Source organism: Olea europaea, unplaced genomic scaffold (genome assembly GCF_002742605.1).
Source record: "Olea europaea var. sylvestris unplaced genomic scaffold, O_europaea_v1 scaffold2048, whole genome shotgun sequence".
In the NCBI taxonomy this organism is placed as follows: domain Eukaryota; kingdom Viridiplantae; phylum Streptophyta; class Magnoliopsida; order Lamiales; family Oleaceae; genus Olea; species Olea europaea.
In genome coordinates, this window is record NW_019238388.1 from 94619 (window position 1) to 107833 (window position 13215).

A 13215-nucleotide genomic window follows, 5' to 3' on the forward strand; every position below is an offset into this window, starting at 1 on the left:
CTTGTTTCTAAGGCCTTAATTATGTCTCCTATTAGTATTTCAACCATTTCTATTGCAAGGATATCCCCATCACCATATAGACCAGGAGTAGTCTGAAAATCACTTCCGTATATACCAATTCCTTCAACCATACAAGTCATACGAGTAGGGATATTAAATGGGTCGATCTTGTAAGGTTTTGTAATTTACACTATACATACCAATTCCGTCAACAATACAAGTCCAATAATAGAATGTTAAAGGGTCATTTTCACTTGTTCTGTGTTATGTTACTCCTACCCAAATAAATTGCTCAACCTTGTAAGAATTTATATTACATTTTGACATGTCCTACTGACTTGACCTTCGAAGCAAATCCATCAATAGCGGTTCCTTGTGTTATTGTCCAAGGAAGAGCCCCATCTTGAATTGGTAAGCTTGGACATGATAAGAGCTAGTTCATGCTCGTGTCTATGCAGGTACAACCATTGGTGAGGCAAAAGGCCTACACTTGAGCCGTATAATCCAAGAACGAGAGTTTGAAGATTGAGTCAAGTAGCACAATAAGGTTACCATGTGAGAACAATAAGGGTCCATTTGATTGTATGAATGGAATTTGGGTGGAAAGAAAATGAATTCCAAACACTCGTTTTACTGGGAATTGTCAATTAAATATATTTAATTGATATAATTTTTCACCTAGAAAATATTGAAATTTTGGATATTTTGGTATTCGTTTGGCTTTATTTTTTATAAAAATTGGATATAATTTGTTATAATCGGGGATAGAATTTGTTTCAATTGCAAAAAAAAAAAAAAAAAAAAAAAAAAAAATTGGAAAACCAAAAACCACCAAACCCATGGAAAAACATTTTTCTCAAAAAGATGGAAAACGAGGAACCAATTTCAGGGAAAATTTAGCCAATCAAACATGTAAAAGGGTGGAAAATTGAATTTAATTTTCTACTTTCATAAAAAAATTTGTCGTATCAAATAGGGCCTAAGCTCAATGGAGGCTTTTACAATCTAAGATCTATCCAACTCGGATTAGCATTTCATCCTCTAGTTTATCAACCAAATTATGTTAAACATTTTATAAATTTTACAGAAAAGGCACTAGTCTTTTAGGTTTACACTATTGGTTGGACTTGTCAATACAACTTGTATTATAAATAAATCAAGAAAAATTTCAAAGATTTACTCATTTATTTTTTGGTCGAAACATGAAATTTAGTACTAAAAGCAAAGTTTACAACGTTAGTTGTAAGGTAATAGTCGTGTCAAAATAACTAGGCCCCTAATGCCTCGGGCAATCTACCATTAAACCCTAAATCTAAGTTGAGTTGGTTCGATTTAAGGATTGCTTCGTGCCAAGTTAGATTTTTCGGCTTGACAACTTGTTAGTTACGATAAGCTTGACAGTTTAATAATTTTTTTACCATTATTGGTTTCACTTATAAAATATTTTATGTTTCACAAATACTTTAATTATGTAATTATTAAAAATATTAATCGGAACATTCAACCTAACTTGTAATATTTATGGGACTATGGGCCGATCTGGTTTATAAGATTGGAAGATGGCTCGAGATTCTTACAAGTTGTACTCCTTAATTTTGAACCTAAAAATAACATTATTTTTTTTGTTTAACTAGCATCGAAACAATCTAAATTTCCAAAGCCAAGTTGTGACACCTATTCTTTTCTTTTGCATTTCTTTTTTATTTTTTAAGGTAATTTCTCATTTGTTTTGTCCTTTCTCAACAAAAAAGAAACTTCGTATTTTCAAAAAACGACATCGTAAAGCGTCCGTCGTGTGCATTTCTAATCCCCCTCTCTTTCTCTCTCTAAAATAAATACAAAAAAATTCAGAATTAAAAAAAATTAAATCCCTCGAAGCCCAAAGCAATGGGTAAGGTAGCAACAGCAACGGCGATGAAGAGGAAGAAGAAGGGCCGCCCTGCAAAACCCTTACTTACCCCTACAAAACACGCTAATTACTCCCCTATCCCCACCATCAACCGCCGATCCACTCGCCGGAACCCTAATTTCAATAATTCCAGTTCTCCCCAGCCGGAATTCGATGACGACGAAGACGAGAGGCAAGAGAAGAAGGTGAAGCTCGTTGTTCGCTTGCCTCAATCGGGTTATGATGTTAATCAGAAGCAGAACCAGAGCCGGCATTCTCGAGACTCGGATTCGGGTTCGGGCGAGGATGATGAGTATTCGGATGCCGAGGATGGAGAGGATCAGGAGGAGTGTGTTAAGAAACGCAAGATCAATGCCGTTGATCACAGATCCAGCGAAGATGTATCCAATTCCAACCAGGTTGGGAATTTATTTTTTTTTTTTTCCGAAAATTCAAAATATGGAGTTTGTATTTTTATTTTATTTTTTGAGAAAAAAAATTGAGGTTTCAGTAAGGTACTCAAGTTTTGGTACTGCTTTTGAAAATTTGCATTGAAATGATATGCTATTTTGGGAAAATTTGAGGTGGGCCATTTTAGTTTTGAAAAAAAATTGATGGTTTTCTACTTTTTTCTAATACACAAATTGGAGGGGGGGTTTGTGATTTCGCGCGTGAAAATTAACGTTTATTTTTTTTGGATTTTTGGGTGCTCTGACTTCCAAGATCTGAAGTGGGAGCCTGTATTTTGACTCAGTCAAATTTCTTTCTGTGTTTGTTAAACTATAAATAATATATCTCTCTATTTTTATTTTTTATTTTTATATATAAATTGTTCTACTTTTTCGAGTTTCTATACATAGATACCTGTAAATTCATGCATATCTTTCTTCTTATATTTTATTATATCATTAATTTTTTTGTATTTAAATAATTTCCTTTATTTATGTAGACTTCTATGAGATTTAATATATACTGTTTATGTTTATAAAGCATTCGTTTCTTGAGATTTGTCTTTACTTTGATTTGATTATTTTTCTTTAGCCGATAGTTGTATAATTCTTTGCTGTACTCGTTCAGTTAAATGCTGGTTGGCCGCCTTTTAACTGTAACTTTTATTGTCAATGATTCTCTGTAATTTGTTTACTTTATTTGCTTAACTATTGTGCTCTTACGAATGGGTTCTCTATCAATTTTTGCAGGAGAAAAAGGTTCTGAAAACGACGGATACTGTACATGGTTCTTACCAAAATTCTTCTCGGTTATTGTGAAAATTAGTTGGTAAATTTTGGTGTTTTGATCTAATCTAATTGTGGCTATTTTATTAATTTGTGGACAGGGTCACCATTGGGGTTTGGTCCCACGATACCTTTGCCAGACAAAAAGTTGTTGGTGTTCATTCTTGACAGACTTCAAAAGTATGTTTTTCTCTTTTAGCTTTCTAGAAATCGATGTTTCTTTAGCACTGTTCAATTTTGATATTTTGACGGCCTATCATTATTGGTTTCTTGAAACAGGAAGGATTCTCATGGTGTATTCTCTGAACCTGTGGATCCCGATGAGGTGCTTTATAGAAATGACATGTTCATTGCTGAAAGAATAGTTATTAATATTTAATTAGTTGATTTAGAGCTAATTGTTTCTTTGCAGCTACCTGATTATCATGAAATAATCGAGCACCCTATGGATTTTGGGACTGTGAGGAAAAAGCTTGATGGTGGAGTGTATAAGAATTTGGAAGAATTGGAGGTTGGAATTGGATTATCTGAGCTTAGAATTTTTGGACTTGTTATTTAGATTTATCTCTTTGTTTGAAATCTCTTTTGATGTTGAAGTTGATTACAGAATCAAGCAAATTATCTTGAGATCTGGGATTGTCTGCTTGTCTTCATGGGAAATTAGATGGTTCTCTTTCTGTCATATTGAAATTATTATGCTTGTTAGACTTTTGAGTTTGAAACCTTTTCAGAGCTTCCCTCTTATGGGCATTGATCTAGAATATATGGTAGAATTAGCACAGCACTCTTTTCTTTACTTGATTAATCTACTTTACATGAACTAGGTAGCTGTACTTCTGGCTTGCATTATAGCTTACTGTGCTAATTCTATTTTGATTAATCTTCTGTGATGCTGTGATCCATTTTATTATTGTTCGAGTCTTTCTTTTGTCCTAAAATTGATGGGAACGTCACTAATCTGTTTGGTTGAATAACAAAAAAATTATAACAATTTTTCTTGGTTGTTGAAGATAGAGATTTCCCTTATGCTTTTCTTTAATTTGTTGGGGTGAGTGGTTTACTCCGATTATTTTCATTGCTTTTGACTTGCACAATAAAAATGTGAGGATATAAATATTGAATTATTGTCCATAGTTTCCTGGCTACTATCTCTGTCATTTATCCTGAAATTTCTTTGCTCACGATCACCTCTTATCAATGTATAGAAATTAGAATAATATGTACATACCAATAAAATAGAGGCCAAGAATATGAATGTGTTCATTAGGATAGATATCCACCGCATGTGCTAGTGTCACTTCATGTTGATGTCCATTTAGCGTACGAGAAGCATGCTGTTGACATTCTATTGATCTTAACTCAGTTCGTGACTAAGTTCTCCCTTTAGATTATTATAGTAGTTGTCTAAATAATGCATCCTTGCACAAATAATCATTCAAATAATCCCTTATAATTAACTGTCCTGGATGAAGTTTAGATCATGCAAGGCAAATTCCTTATTTTTGTATCATTCTGATCTCTATTATACCCTTGGAGCTTCATTTGAAGCACTTGCTGTTTTTGACTTCCTGTCTATTTTGTCAATCTTGATGTCATGAAATATTGATGTAGAGTAAATGCTGACTTGTCCTGCCATTATGTTTCCAGGCCGATGTGTTTTTGATATGTTCAAATGCTATGCAGTATAATGCTCCAGATACAATTTACTTTCGCCAGGTTTGTCAGATTCATCTTGTACTCAATTTATTTTATGTCTTGCTTTCTATATAATAATGTGTTATATTAGGCACGGACAATGCGTGAGCTTGCAAAGAGAGACTTTGAAAATCTGAAACATGAAGGTGATGACGGTGAACCACAACCCAAGATTGTGCGGAGAGGGAGGCCTCCAAGTAAGAACCAGAAGAAGTCTGTTGAAACTTCCCCTGTGGATCATGTCGGTCCTGAGATTTCCTCAGGTGCAACTCTTGCTAGTGGAGAGGATAAAGGAACTGGGTCTAATTCTTACAATCTAAGAAAGGGGCCTATGTTTTACAGATTTCGTTCTACGGATCCATTTATGTCATCCAACCGACCAAGACATGGTGAAAATTACTCTGAGTGGTTGGTTGATTGGAATGATGAATTTCCAGGTTCGTATTTGCATACCTTGTGCTAGTGTGCTACTGACCTGAACTCCATGTTTTCTGATTTTTCTAGTGGAGTTGATCCTTTTTAATCTATTTTGCAGCATCCATTCTAAAGGCTGATATGAAATATGGGAAGAAACATTTTACAGTCGACGAGAACAGACGTGACACCTACAGGCAGTTTCATCCCCAGTTTTCTGGCAATGAGCCATCTGTTTTCTCTAATTCTGTCGGAGATATGAAGCAGTTGATGCCGGTATGTATTTTGATAACCTGTCATCTAAGTTGCACGGACACGGTGACACATGATTTTTCTAAAAAGTGGGACATGGACATGTCAGGACACGTCAATTTAAAGTCTTAAATTTTATATATTATATCTTTATTTGGTACCTTTTATTATAGGATATGACATTTGCCACGTTGAATACTTGCCTAAGGAATGTTCCTAAAGTATCTTTTGAGTTTCAAATTTAAACAATATTATTGAAAATAGGACATGTCATATGGCTTATTTGATCCATGTCATGTACTGTTTGAGGAGTCTCGCTGTCTGACATGACGCGATACGTGTTGGACATGGACATGTTGCCCTAGTAGGCTGCATGAGTGTCCGTGCATCAGAGTCTTTTTTTTGGTGCTAAGGTTATTGCTTCCGTTTTGGTGTTGCCCCATCTGTTGCTGTTTCTCTAATTAACTCTTTGCCCTTATTGCTGAGGTTTTTACAACTGACCTTTTGAACTTACAGGTTGGTCTTCACTTTGAGCCACTTGCTTATGCTTGCAGCCTGGCTAGGTTTGCTGCAAATCTCGGGCCTGTAGCCTGGAAGGTTGCTTCGAAGAAAATACATTCTGTGTTACCTGCCGGAGTAAAATTTGGTCCTGGTTGGGTGGGACAATATGAAGCACCATCACGGCCATTGACCTTTTCAACTAAGAAGCAGAATTTGTCGAACAACCCAACTGGTGATTGCCATTCAAGCAGACTGGTGATGTCGTCAAATTCTGATTTAAACTCTTCAGTTGCATACATACCTTCTGAAAAAATGGTTGAAGCTGTTAAGAAACTGGACAGCCAGAATGAGGCATCTGCACCGGGTGAAGCTTGTTTGAGAACACAGTTCCAGGCTCTGTCGAACTCTATTGATCAGGGTCACAGAAATGGTTTTAGTGGTATGTTTGGATATAATTTATCTGCAATGGGGACTTCAAGAGGAGCCATGCCTGGACATTCTGGTGGGGATGAGGGACCATCTCAAACGCTTGAAATGGTACCCAGAAACAACCCGTCAATGACTCAGCCATCAGCTTCAGATAATGTTATTCTTGAGGAAGCGAAGTTGCCCAAAAATTGGAATACATTACAACCGGGATCTAATGCAGAACCCAGTGACAGGAACTCTGGCAAGTCGTCTTGGCAGGCGTTGTCAATGCAACAAAGACATACCCTTCCAATTCCGCCGGACCTGAATGTAAGAGTTCAGGGAGGTTCGCCTAGTTCTAGCTTACAGATAGGTTCACCCCATCAACCAGATTTGGCTTTACAGCTCTGAGAATTGATTTTCATTGATGGCTGCAGCTTCTCCTTGGTATTGGCAGACTGGATTTCGGGGGGATCCCAAGACGATTTGGGGCTGCAGGTCGATAGTGTAGGAGATAGAGCTTGTATAGATGATGTATCTAATTTTTTTAGTTGAAAGTCGAAACTAAAGAATTTTTACTCTTTTTAACATTTAAACTTCTGATTAATGTGACGAATTATTTGTCTATTTATGATGTTAAAAAGTTACCAATATTGTTCATCTTTTAAGAAGATTTGCATGACCCGGTTTTTTAAAGTATAAACACGGGTGCTCATTTGTATTTTGAGATTGCAACAAAGTATACACAGTATCTCTTACGGCCAATGAATTGAGATATCAAGGCAAAAAAACTGAAGGCTGCAACGGTACCAACTCACACTATACACAGAAAAGAGAGTTAAATTTTTGTTATTGCAGAAGAATTCCACAAAAGAGAAGGGTGTAAGTAATTACCGTTAAAAGTGCCGCTAAAATAGGAGTCCATATAAAAATATAGAACTAAAAATAGTTATTTATTCAATGGTAAAGGCATATACCCACCCGAAATTCAGGGCTTCTATTTGTTGAATTTAGACAATATTTTGTAGCTTTATAAATTATGCACACACTCTTTGGTAGATATAGATATTTGTATGTGGTGACTTTGTTCATCTGGGGTTGGCCTTGTCTGTTTCATAAGGGGAGGGAATATGTAATTGTTCTCTCTCCTAATTATAGTTAGTTTCTTATTTTTTATTTATTTCTGGAAATGCTGGCTTGAATTATTGCATAATGACGTGATTTCATTTGAATGATTGAGGTGATTTTGCTGGGGTCTTGTCTCTGTAAATTCTTGTATAATTTGAGGGTTCAATTTTGTTGGGGAATATAATTTGAAGAGATCAGGAAAAGGGTAAAAGGAGATGAGTTGCTTTTCTTGTATGACCCCTCGACGTAAGAATGCGAGGGATTACGATGAAGATATGACCCCGAAATCCATTGCCTCTTCAGGTTCATTTTTTCCTCTCTCAGCTCATTTATTTGTACAGAATTAGTTTTCGATTAATTGTTTTTCTAAAATGTGCTTAATTTTTTTTTTCTCATATAAATTTATATTTGTTTTGTTTAGATCAATTATTGCTAGGATTTGCAGTTGGTGCGAATAGAAAGGCAAATTTTAGTGAGAGTATGAGATGATAAATAACTGAACAATTCGATATATGATAAAAATTGTAATGACGGATTTTGAATCTTTGATGAATCAATTTGTGTAGGGAGTAGGGGAAAGGGAAGTTCTGCGGGAGCAAGAGGCATAGAAGACAATGGCCAAGATAGCAATGTGGCTCGTACCTTCACATTCAAGGAACTTGCGTTGGCGACCCAAAATTTTAGAGAATCTAATTTGATCGGGGAAGGTGGTTTTGGAAGCGTTTACAAGGGCTGCCTAGATTCAGATATGGCAAGTTCTGTTTTGCTATACAATTTGATTTCCTATTTCAAAAAGATGAAACCTGTTTGTTTATTAGAAATATTAAAAGAATCGTGGTGTTATAACTGATATGAATTATCGATCAAATTGGAAGTTCAATAATGGGAAGTTTGTAATTTAGCCAACTATCGGCTAATGCTGGTTGTTTGATTTTCACGATAGGTTGTTGCTGTCAAACAACTAAATCTCGAAGGCCTTCAGGGGAATCAAGAATTTATCGTAGAAGTTTTGATGTTAAGTCTGCTGCACCATCCCAACCTTGTTAACTTGATCGGGTATTGTGCTCACGGAGACCAGAGACTTTTGGTGTACGAGTATATGCCACTAGGGAGCCTGGAGTATCATCTTTTCGGTAATCCCTTATTACTTAATGCATCCCCCTTTTGGAGTCTGAATTCTCATTTTTCTATTCCATATGCCACTGTTGGAAAAGTTTGGTACAGTGTCTCAGGAAAAACATTCCTGCAAAAGAGGAAAAGCACAAATTGCGAATCAAGAAAGTCCTCTAAAGTAATTTTTATATAAGTTTTTTTTAATGTGAGTCGTCTTTTAGTTATAAGCATTCTCACAATTTCAGATTTAGAGCCTGGTCAGAAGCCATTGATTTGGAGCACAAGGCTGAAGATTGCTGTAGATGCAGCTCATGGCCTTGAATATCTTCACTGCAAAGCAAATCCACCAGTCATTTATCGTGATCTGAAATCTTCGAACATATTGTTGGACAATGAATTCAATGCCAAGCTGTCAGATTTTGGACTCGCCAAACTAGGACCCGTTGGTGAGAATACCCATGTATCGACACGAGTGATGGGAACTTATGGATACTGTGCCCCTGAATATGCCATGAGTGGCAAATTGACTCTAAAATCAGACATCTATAGCTTTGGCGTGGTTCTGTTGGAACTGATAACTGGACGTAAGGTTATTGACTGCACCAGAAAGCCTGGAGAGCAGAATCTTATTGTGTGGGTGAGTTCATACACTTCTAGCAGAAAACTCCACACATGAGATATCGTTTTGGAGGACTTACAAGAACTTATTCAATTCTTGATTCTAACATCCACAGTTTAAGTAGGATATCCCACAACATGTGTTATTTTATCTTTAATCTCAGCTACACTTCTTTATCCAACTATAAAGGTTCTAACATTACACAATTGAAATGTCTTCCACCACTGATCTCAGATCACTCAAATTGGATGACCACATAATTTATCAAAATGGGTTCTACAAAATTTCTATCTTCACGCGTTATGGCTTTGATTCTGAACATAAATATTTTCTTTCTCTTGCAGTCTCGTCCTTTTCTTAAAGACCGGAAGAAGTTTGTTGAGATGGCTGACCCGCTATTAGAGGGGCGCTTCTCTGTCCGAAGTCTGCATCATGCAGTTGCAATTACTGCAATGTGTCTTCAGGAACAAGCAAGTTTCCGCCCTGCCATCAGTGATATTGTTACAGCACTTGAATACCTAGCTTCTCAGACAGGTAGCTCTGATCGTCATAAAGGTGGATCTTTAAATCAGACATCATCACCGCCATTGAGAAGACGAGATCTTGAAAATGCTTCTTTTGATGTTTTAACATCAAGCTTCTAACATAGTTGTAACTATTAAGGAAGAAGGATATGGAGCACTCAATTTTTTTCACCTCTAGAAGAATTACGAGGTAAGCAAAATTCGTGCATGTACAAATGCTTCCCAAATTTATTCAGTGTATGAGAAAAGATTTGAAGAGTTGCTAACTTGATATTGATGCCACTTCTTGCTAGCTCAAAATTTACTCAGGAGCTCATCTTTGTATCTTTGTGACTTTAAAAATTTGTTAAAATAGTGATTATCGATTAGTCAAAATCTGTTGCTTTTAATCATACATGTATCTGTCCCATATTTGCACCTCGAATGTAATACTGGCTCGAATATTTTGCAATTGAAGTATACTCGTATGTACTTATCTATTCATGTATGCATTTGCTAATAGCCCAAGACATCGCGGGTGTCTATGCCTCAGAGAGAGTTTGTAGGGAAGTGTGACAAACTTCATATTGCTTGTACAGAATAATCGATGTTGCCAATATTCCTGACAGTTGGGAAGTGTTACTTGAGTTTGTATAGCACGAGGATGTTAAATAAATTCGGAATTGCACGACTTAGAACTGTGAGACGTGCGTGATTGTCTTGATTTTTCTATCCCATTGTTAATCCTCGGAGTTCTTTTAAAGCTAATGAGTTGGGAAGGTTTGTGTACATGTTGCAGTTCATTTTCTATTTCATTCTGATCTTCGTTATGCCGCCTTCTCAATTTAGTACTTCTTTGAGGTGTATCTTAGTCGAATGCAGCATCCAGTATCTCGTATTTTTTCCCCTCCAGTCGACCCCTCCCATGTTGTTAGGATTTTGTAATTGCAGTCTTGTGATTTTCCAGATAGATTTATCTTTAAATGCAACAGAAATTCGTTGGAATGGCTGTTAGGAACTTTTCTATGCCCCGATTCAATGGGGGAGTCAATCCATTTACACCTTGACTAAAATTTCAATAAATGTAATTTTTTTCATAGCAGTATTCTTGCTTATTTTGTCTGAGAATTGATAAATTTAACTCCGTGTTGTTCTTTGGATGTGAAACACATTTGTTGTATGTACACTTGTTTCACAATTCTGAAAGAACTAAATGTGCCGAGTTGAGGTGAGCTGCTCGGCTCGTCCACCGGCGGACTTGGCTTAGCCCACCACACAAGCCGTCTCGTGCTCGTTTGCGGGATAAGCCAAGCACTTGCTGGCTCACTTCATCAAATGTGAGCCTGGCTTGCTCTACTAACTTGTCCCACCAATCGAGCGGATCCCATTTTAAAAAATCAATCTTGTTAAGAGGAATAATCCAATAATTGAAATTGCATAAATGTCATATCTATAGATGTAGTGTTCTTACTTATTTTACCAACGAATTGATAAAACTAAACTACACTATTCTTTAAACGTGAAACACCCCGTTGAGGTGCGTTGATCTTGGACTTATTTTTTATGTATAGCAAGTCTATTCATAGACACCCTTTCGAGATTGGTACATGCACATAATCTTATTTGATTATGAACCGTTGATATCATGCATTTCATAATCTGACGGCTGTGAATATCCAAAACTGGGCAAGAAAAATATCACTTCACCGGCTGTAAACGACAAAGGGCCATGGTGGGAAAGAGTAATCAGGAAATTAAGACCGACCATCTTCATGAATTTCGCGAGAAGCTTCCTAATTTGTATATTGAGTTAAAATTAAGTGGCTTTTATACAATGCAGGAACTTTCTTTTAGTTAAATCAGACATGATTAAGGAAGAGAATATTCACAATTGCGTGTTCTTTTCGCCTTTGTGGAAATATCTTTTAAGATTTGTCTTTTGCTTCTTCCTAGTCAATATTATGATTCTTTGTATTTGCCAGTGAGCATTAGTGGCTAAGATCTGATAGAATAAATAACTGACATACTCTATGGCGTAATTTCAATTTTTAATATGGTACCAGAGATAATCTGTCTAACGCTCAAATGAACAATTGAAATCAAAGATTGATATTCTCAAATTAACCACATTTTTAAGATATCATGTAAAATATCGATTTATAACCGATGTACCAACTTTGGCTAAGCTCGACCACTTTATCTCGAGGACCCAAAATATCTCCCCTCACAATTCCGCCATTGTCGTGCTCGAGCATTGTCCTCCTCGGGATATTGTGCTCGAGGATGGTTGGTCATGCGCCGCTCACATTCTGTGATTTATATTCTCGAGCATGTGTAATCCTTGGAAATGGATCTTCCTTAATGACCCCTCGACAGTTGTCATTAATCTAATAAGATTCCTACGTACTTGGGATTCTAACTCTACTCTACTATTTCAATATTTGACCCACATAAGGACTCTATCCTAAACATGATTTCAATATCGCTTTAACTCATTCACCTAACAGGACTGTACCGGATAAGAACATCCGCCCAATTCCAATTGTATTAGGAATGTACTACCTACCCCTATAAATACGAGGCATGAGCCCATAATACAGGTACGTTTTCATTATTTTTTTAGTTTACAGCCTCACGCATAAATTTCCTTTCTGATTTAAGTATCGGAGGGACGACGAGAACACACCTCGTTACCTTTGTTTCAGGTACCGAAAGACTACGATCGTGCTCATCCAAAGTCCTTAAGTTCGAGAAATCAACAGGTACGATTTTTGAAAATATATATATATATATAGTGATTTGACATCATTTCAACCACACATTTTTTAATAAAATAATATTACACCAAATTCAAAACATTTCTTTATTTTTTATTCACATATTTTCTATTAATCTATTATTCAAAAATATATTCTTTCGAAATAATGTGAATCAAAACAAACACTAAATAAATATGGGCCAACCCCACCCCCGAATTTGTCCAAATTTTATTGATTATTTTCAAATGTAAGTGATTTGACTTGGTGAAACAGGCATTGACTATATCATTTTTGAAGTCTTTGTCTCCACTATAGTCTCCAATTCACACTGTGTTGACAACTTGACATAGTGAAATGGGAATCATTTATCTAAAGCATTAAACCGTTTATGTTTTTTCACGAAATAAGCCTTAAAATGTAATTATTGAGATTACCATGGATCAATTTTAACGTCAATAAATGGAGATGACGTTGATCGATGATAAATGAAGAAACAAAGAGTTATGCGTTGAGGTCGTCATCTCTTTGGAACATCCACAGTGCAAATGCATATACATCTTTAAAATCAATGAATGTCAAAAGAATTATTATTATTATTATTTTCCCCCCAAAAAATGAAAAAGAAACGATGACGAAGTTGCCTAGATGTGGGCCATGTGGCTGATTAAGTGTAGGATGTTGATGACCATTTATTTTTTGC

General features: G+C 36.1%; 2 protein-coding genes across 4 annotated transcripts; both read left to right on the forward strand.

The window, feature by feature from the left end:
• The first annotated feature begins 1829 nt into the window (after positions 1-1829).
• On the forward strand, positions 1830-7020 carry LOC111379870. The gene is made up of 9 exons (XM_023003307.1): positions 1830-2307; positions 3088-3124; positions 3225-3303; positions 3403-3448; positions 3536-3634; positions 4771-4839; positions 4910-5255; positions 5354-5508; positions 6001-7020. Exons 1-9 carry the CDS (start codon positions 1888-1890, stop codon positions 6802-6804), a joined length of 2055 nt encoding a protein of 684 aa, XP_022859075.1. The 5' UTR covers positions 1830-1887; the 3' UTR covers positions 6805-7020.
• A 444-nt stretch (positions 7021-7464) lies between these two features.
• Positions 7465-10783, forward strand: LOC111379874 (probable serine/threonine-protein kinase PBL21). Of its 3 annotated transcripts, XR_002700095.1 has the most exons (7): positions 7465-7824; positions 7943-7999; positions 8088-8272; positions 8465-8654; positions 8880-9271; positions 9598-9967; positions 10356-10783. XR_002700095.1 is itself a non-coding variant. In XM_023003311.1 (6 exons), exons 1-6 carry the CDS (start codon positions 7737-7739, stop codon positions 9895-9897), a joined length of 1212 nt encoding a protein of 403 aa, XP_022859079.1. In that variant the 5' UTR covers positions 7465-7736; the 3' UTR covers positions 9898-10122. The 3 variants fall into 3 exon arrangements, 2 of the variants coding, with proteins under 2 accessions (XP_022859079.1, XP_022859080.1); XM_023003311.1 differs by lacking the exon at positions 10356-10783 and having other exon boundaries at positions 9598-10122; XM_023003312.1 differs by lacking the exons at positions 7943-7999; positions 10356-10783 and having other exon boundaries at positions 9598-10122.
• Positions 10784-13215: the final 2432 nt, after the last annotated feature.

Coding starts and splice junctions, on each gene's coding strand:
- LOC111379874 (XM_023003311.1), top strand. CDS start 7,737: ATGAGTTGCTTTTCTTGTATGACCCCTCGACGTAAGAATGCGAGGGAT. Junction 8,000..8,087: donor AAAGGCAAATTTTAGTGAGA/GTATGAGATGAT, acceptor CAATTTGTGTAG/GGAGTAGGGGAAAGGGAAGT. Junction 8,273..8,464: donor GCTGCCTAGATTCAGATATG/GCAAGTTCTGTT, acceptor TTTTCACGATAG/GTTGTTGCTGTCAAACAACT.
- LOC111379870 (XM_023003307.1), top strand. CDS start 1,888: ATGGGTAAGGTAGCAACAGCAACGGCGATGAAGAGGAAGAAGAAGGGC. Junction 3,125..3,224: donor AACGACGGATACTGTACATG/GTTCTTACCAAA, acceptor ATTTGTGGACAG/GGTCACCATTGGGGTTTGGT. Junction 3,635..4,770: donor AGAATTTGGAAGAATTGGAG/GTTGGAATTGGA, acceptor TTATGTTTCCAG/GCCGATGTGTTTTTGATATG.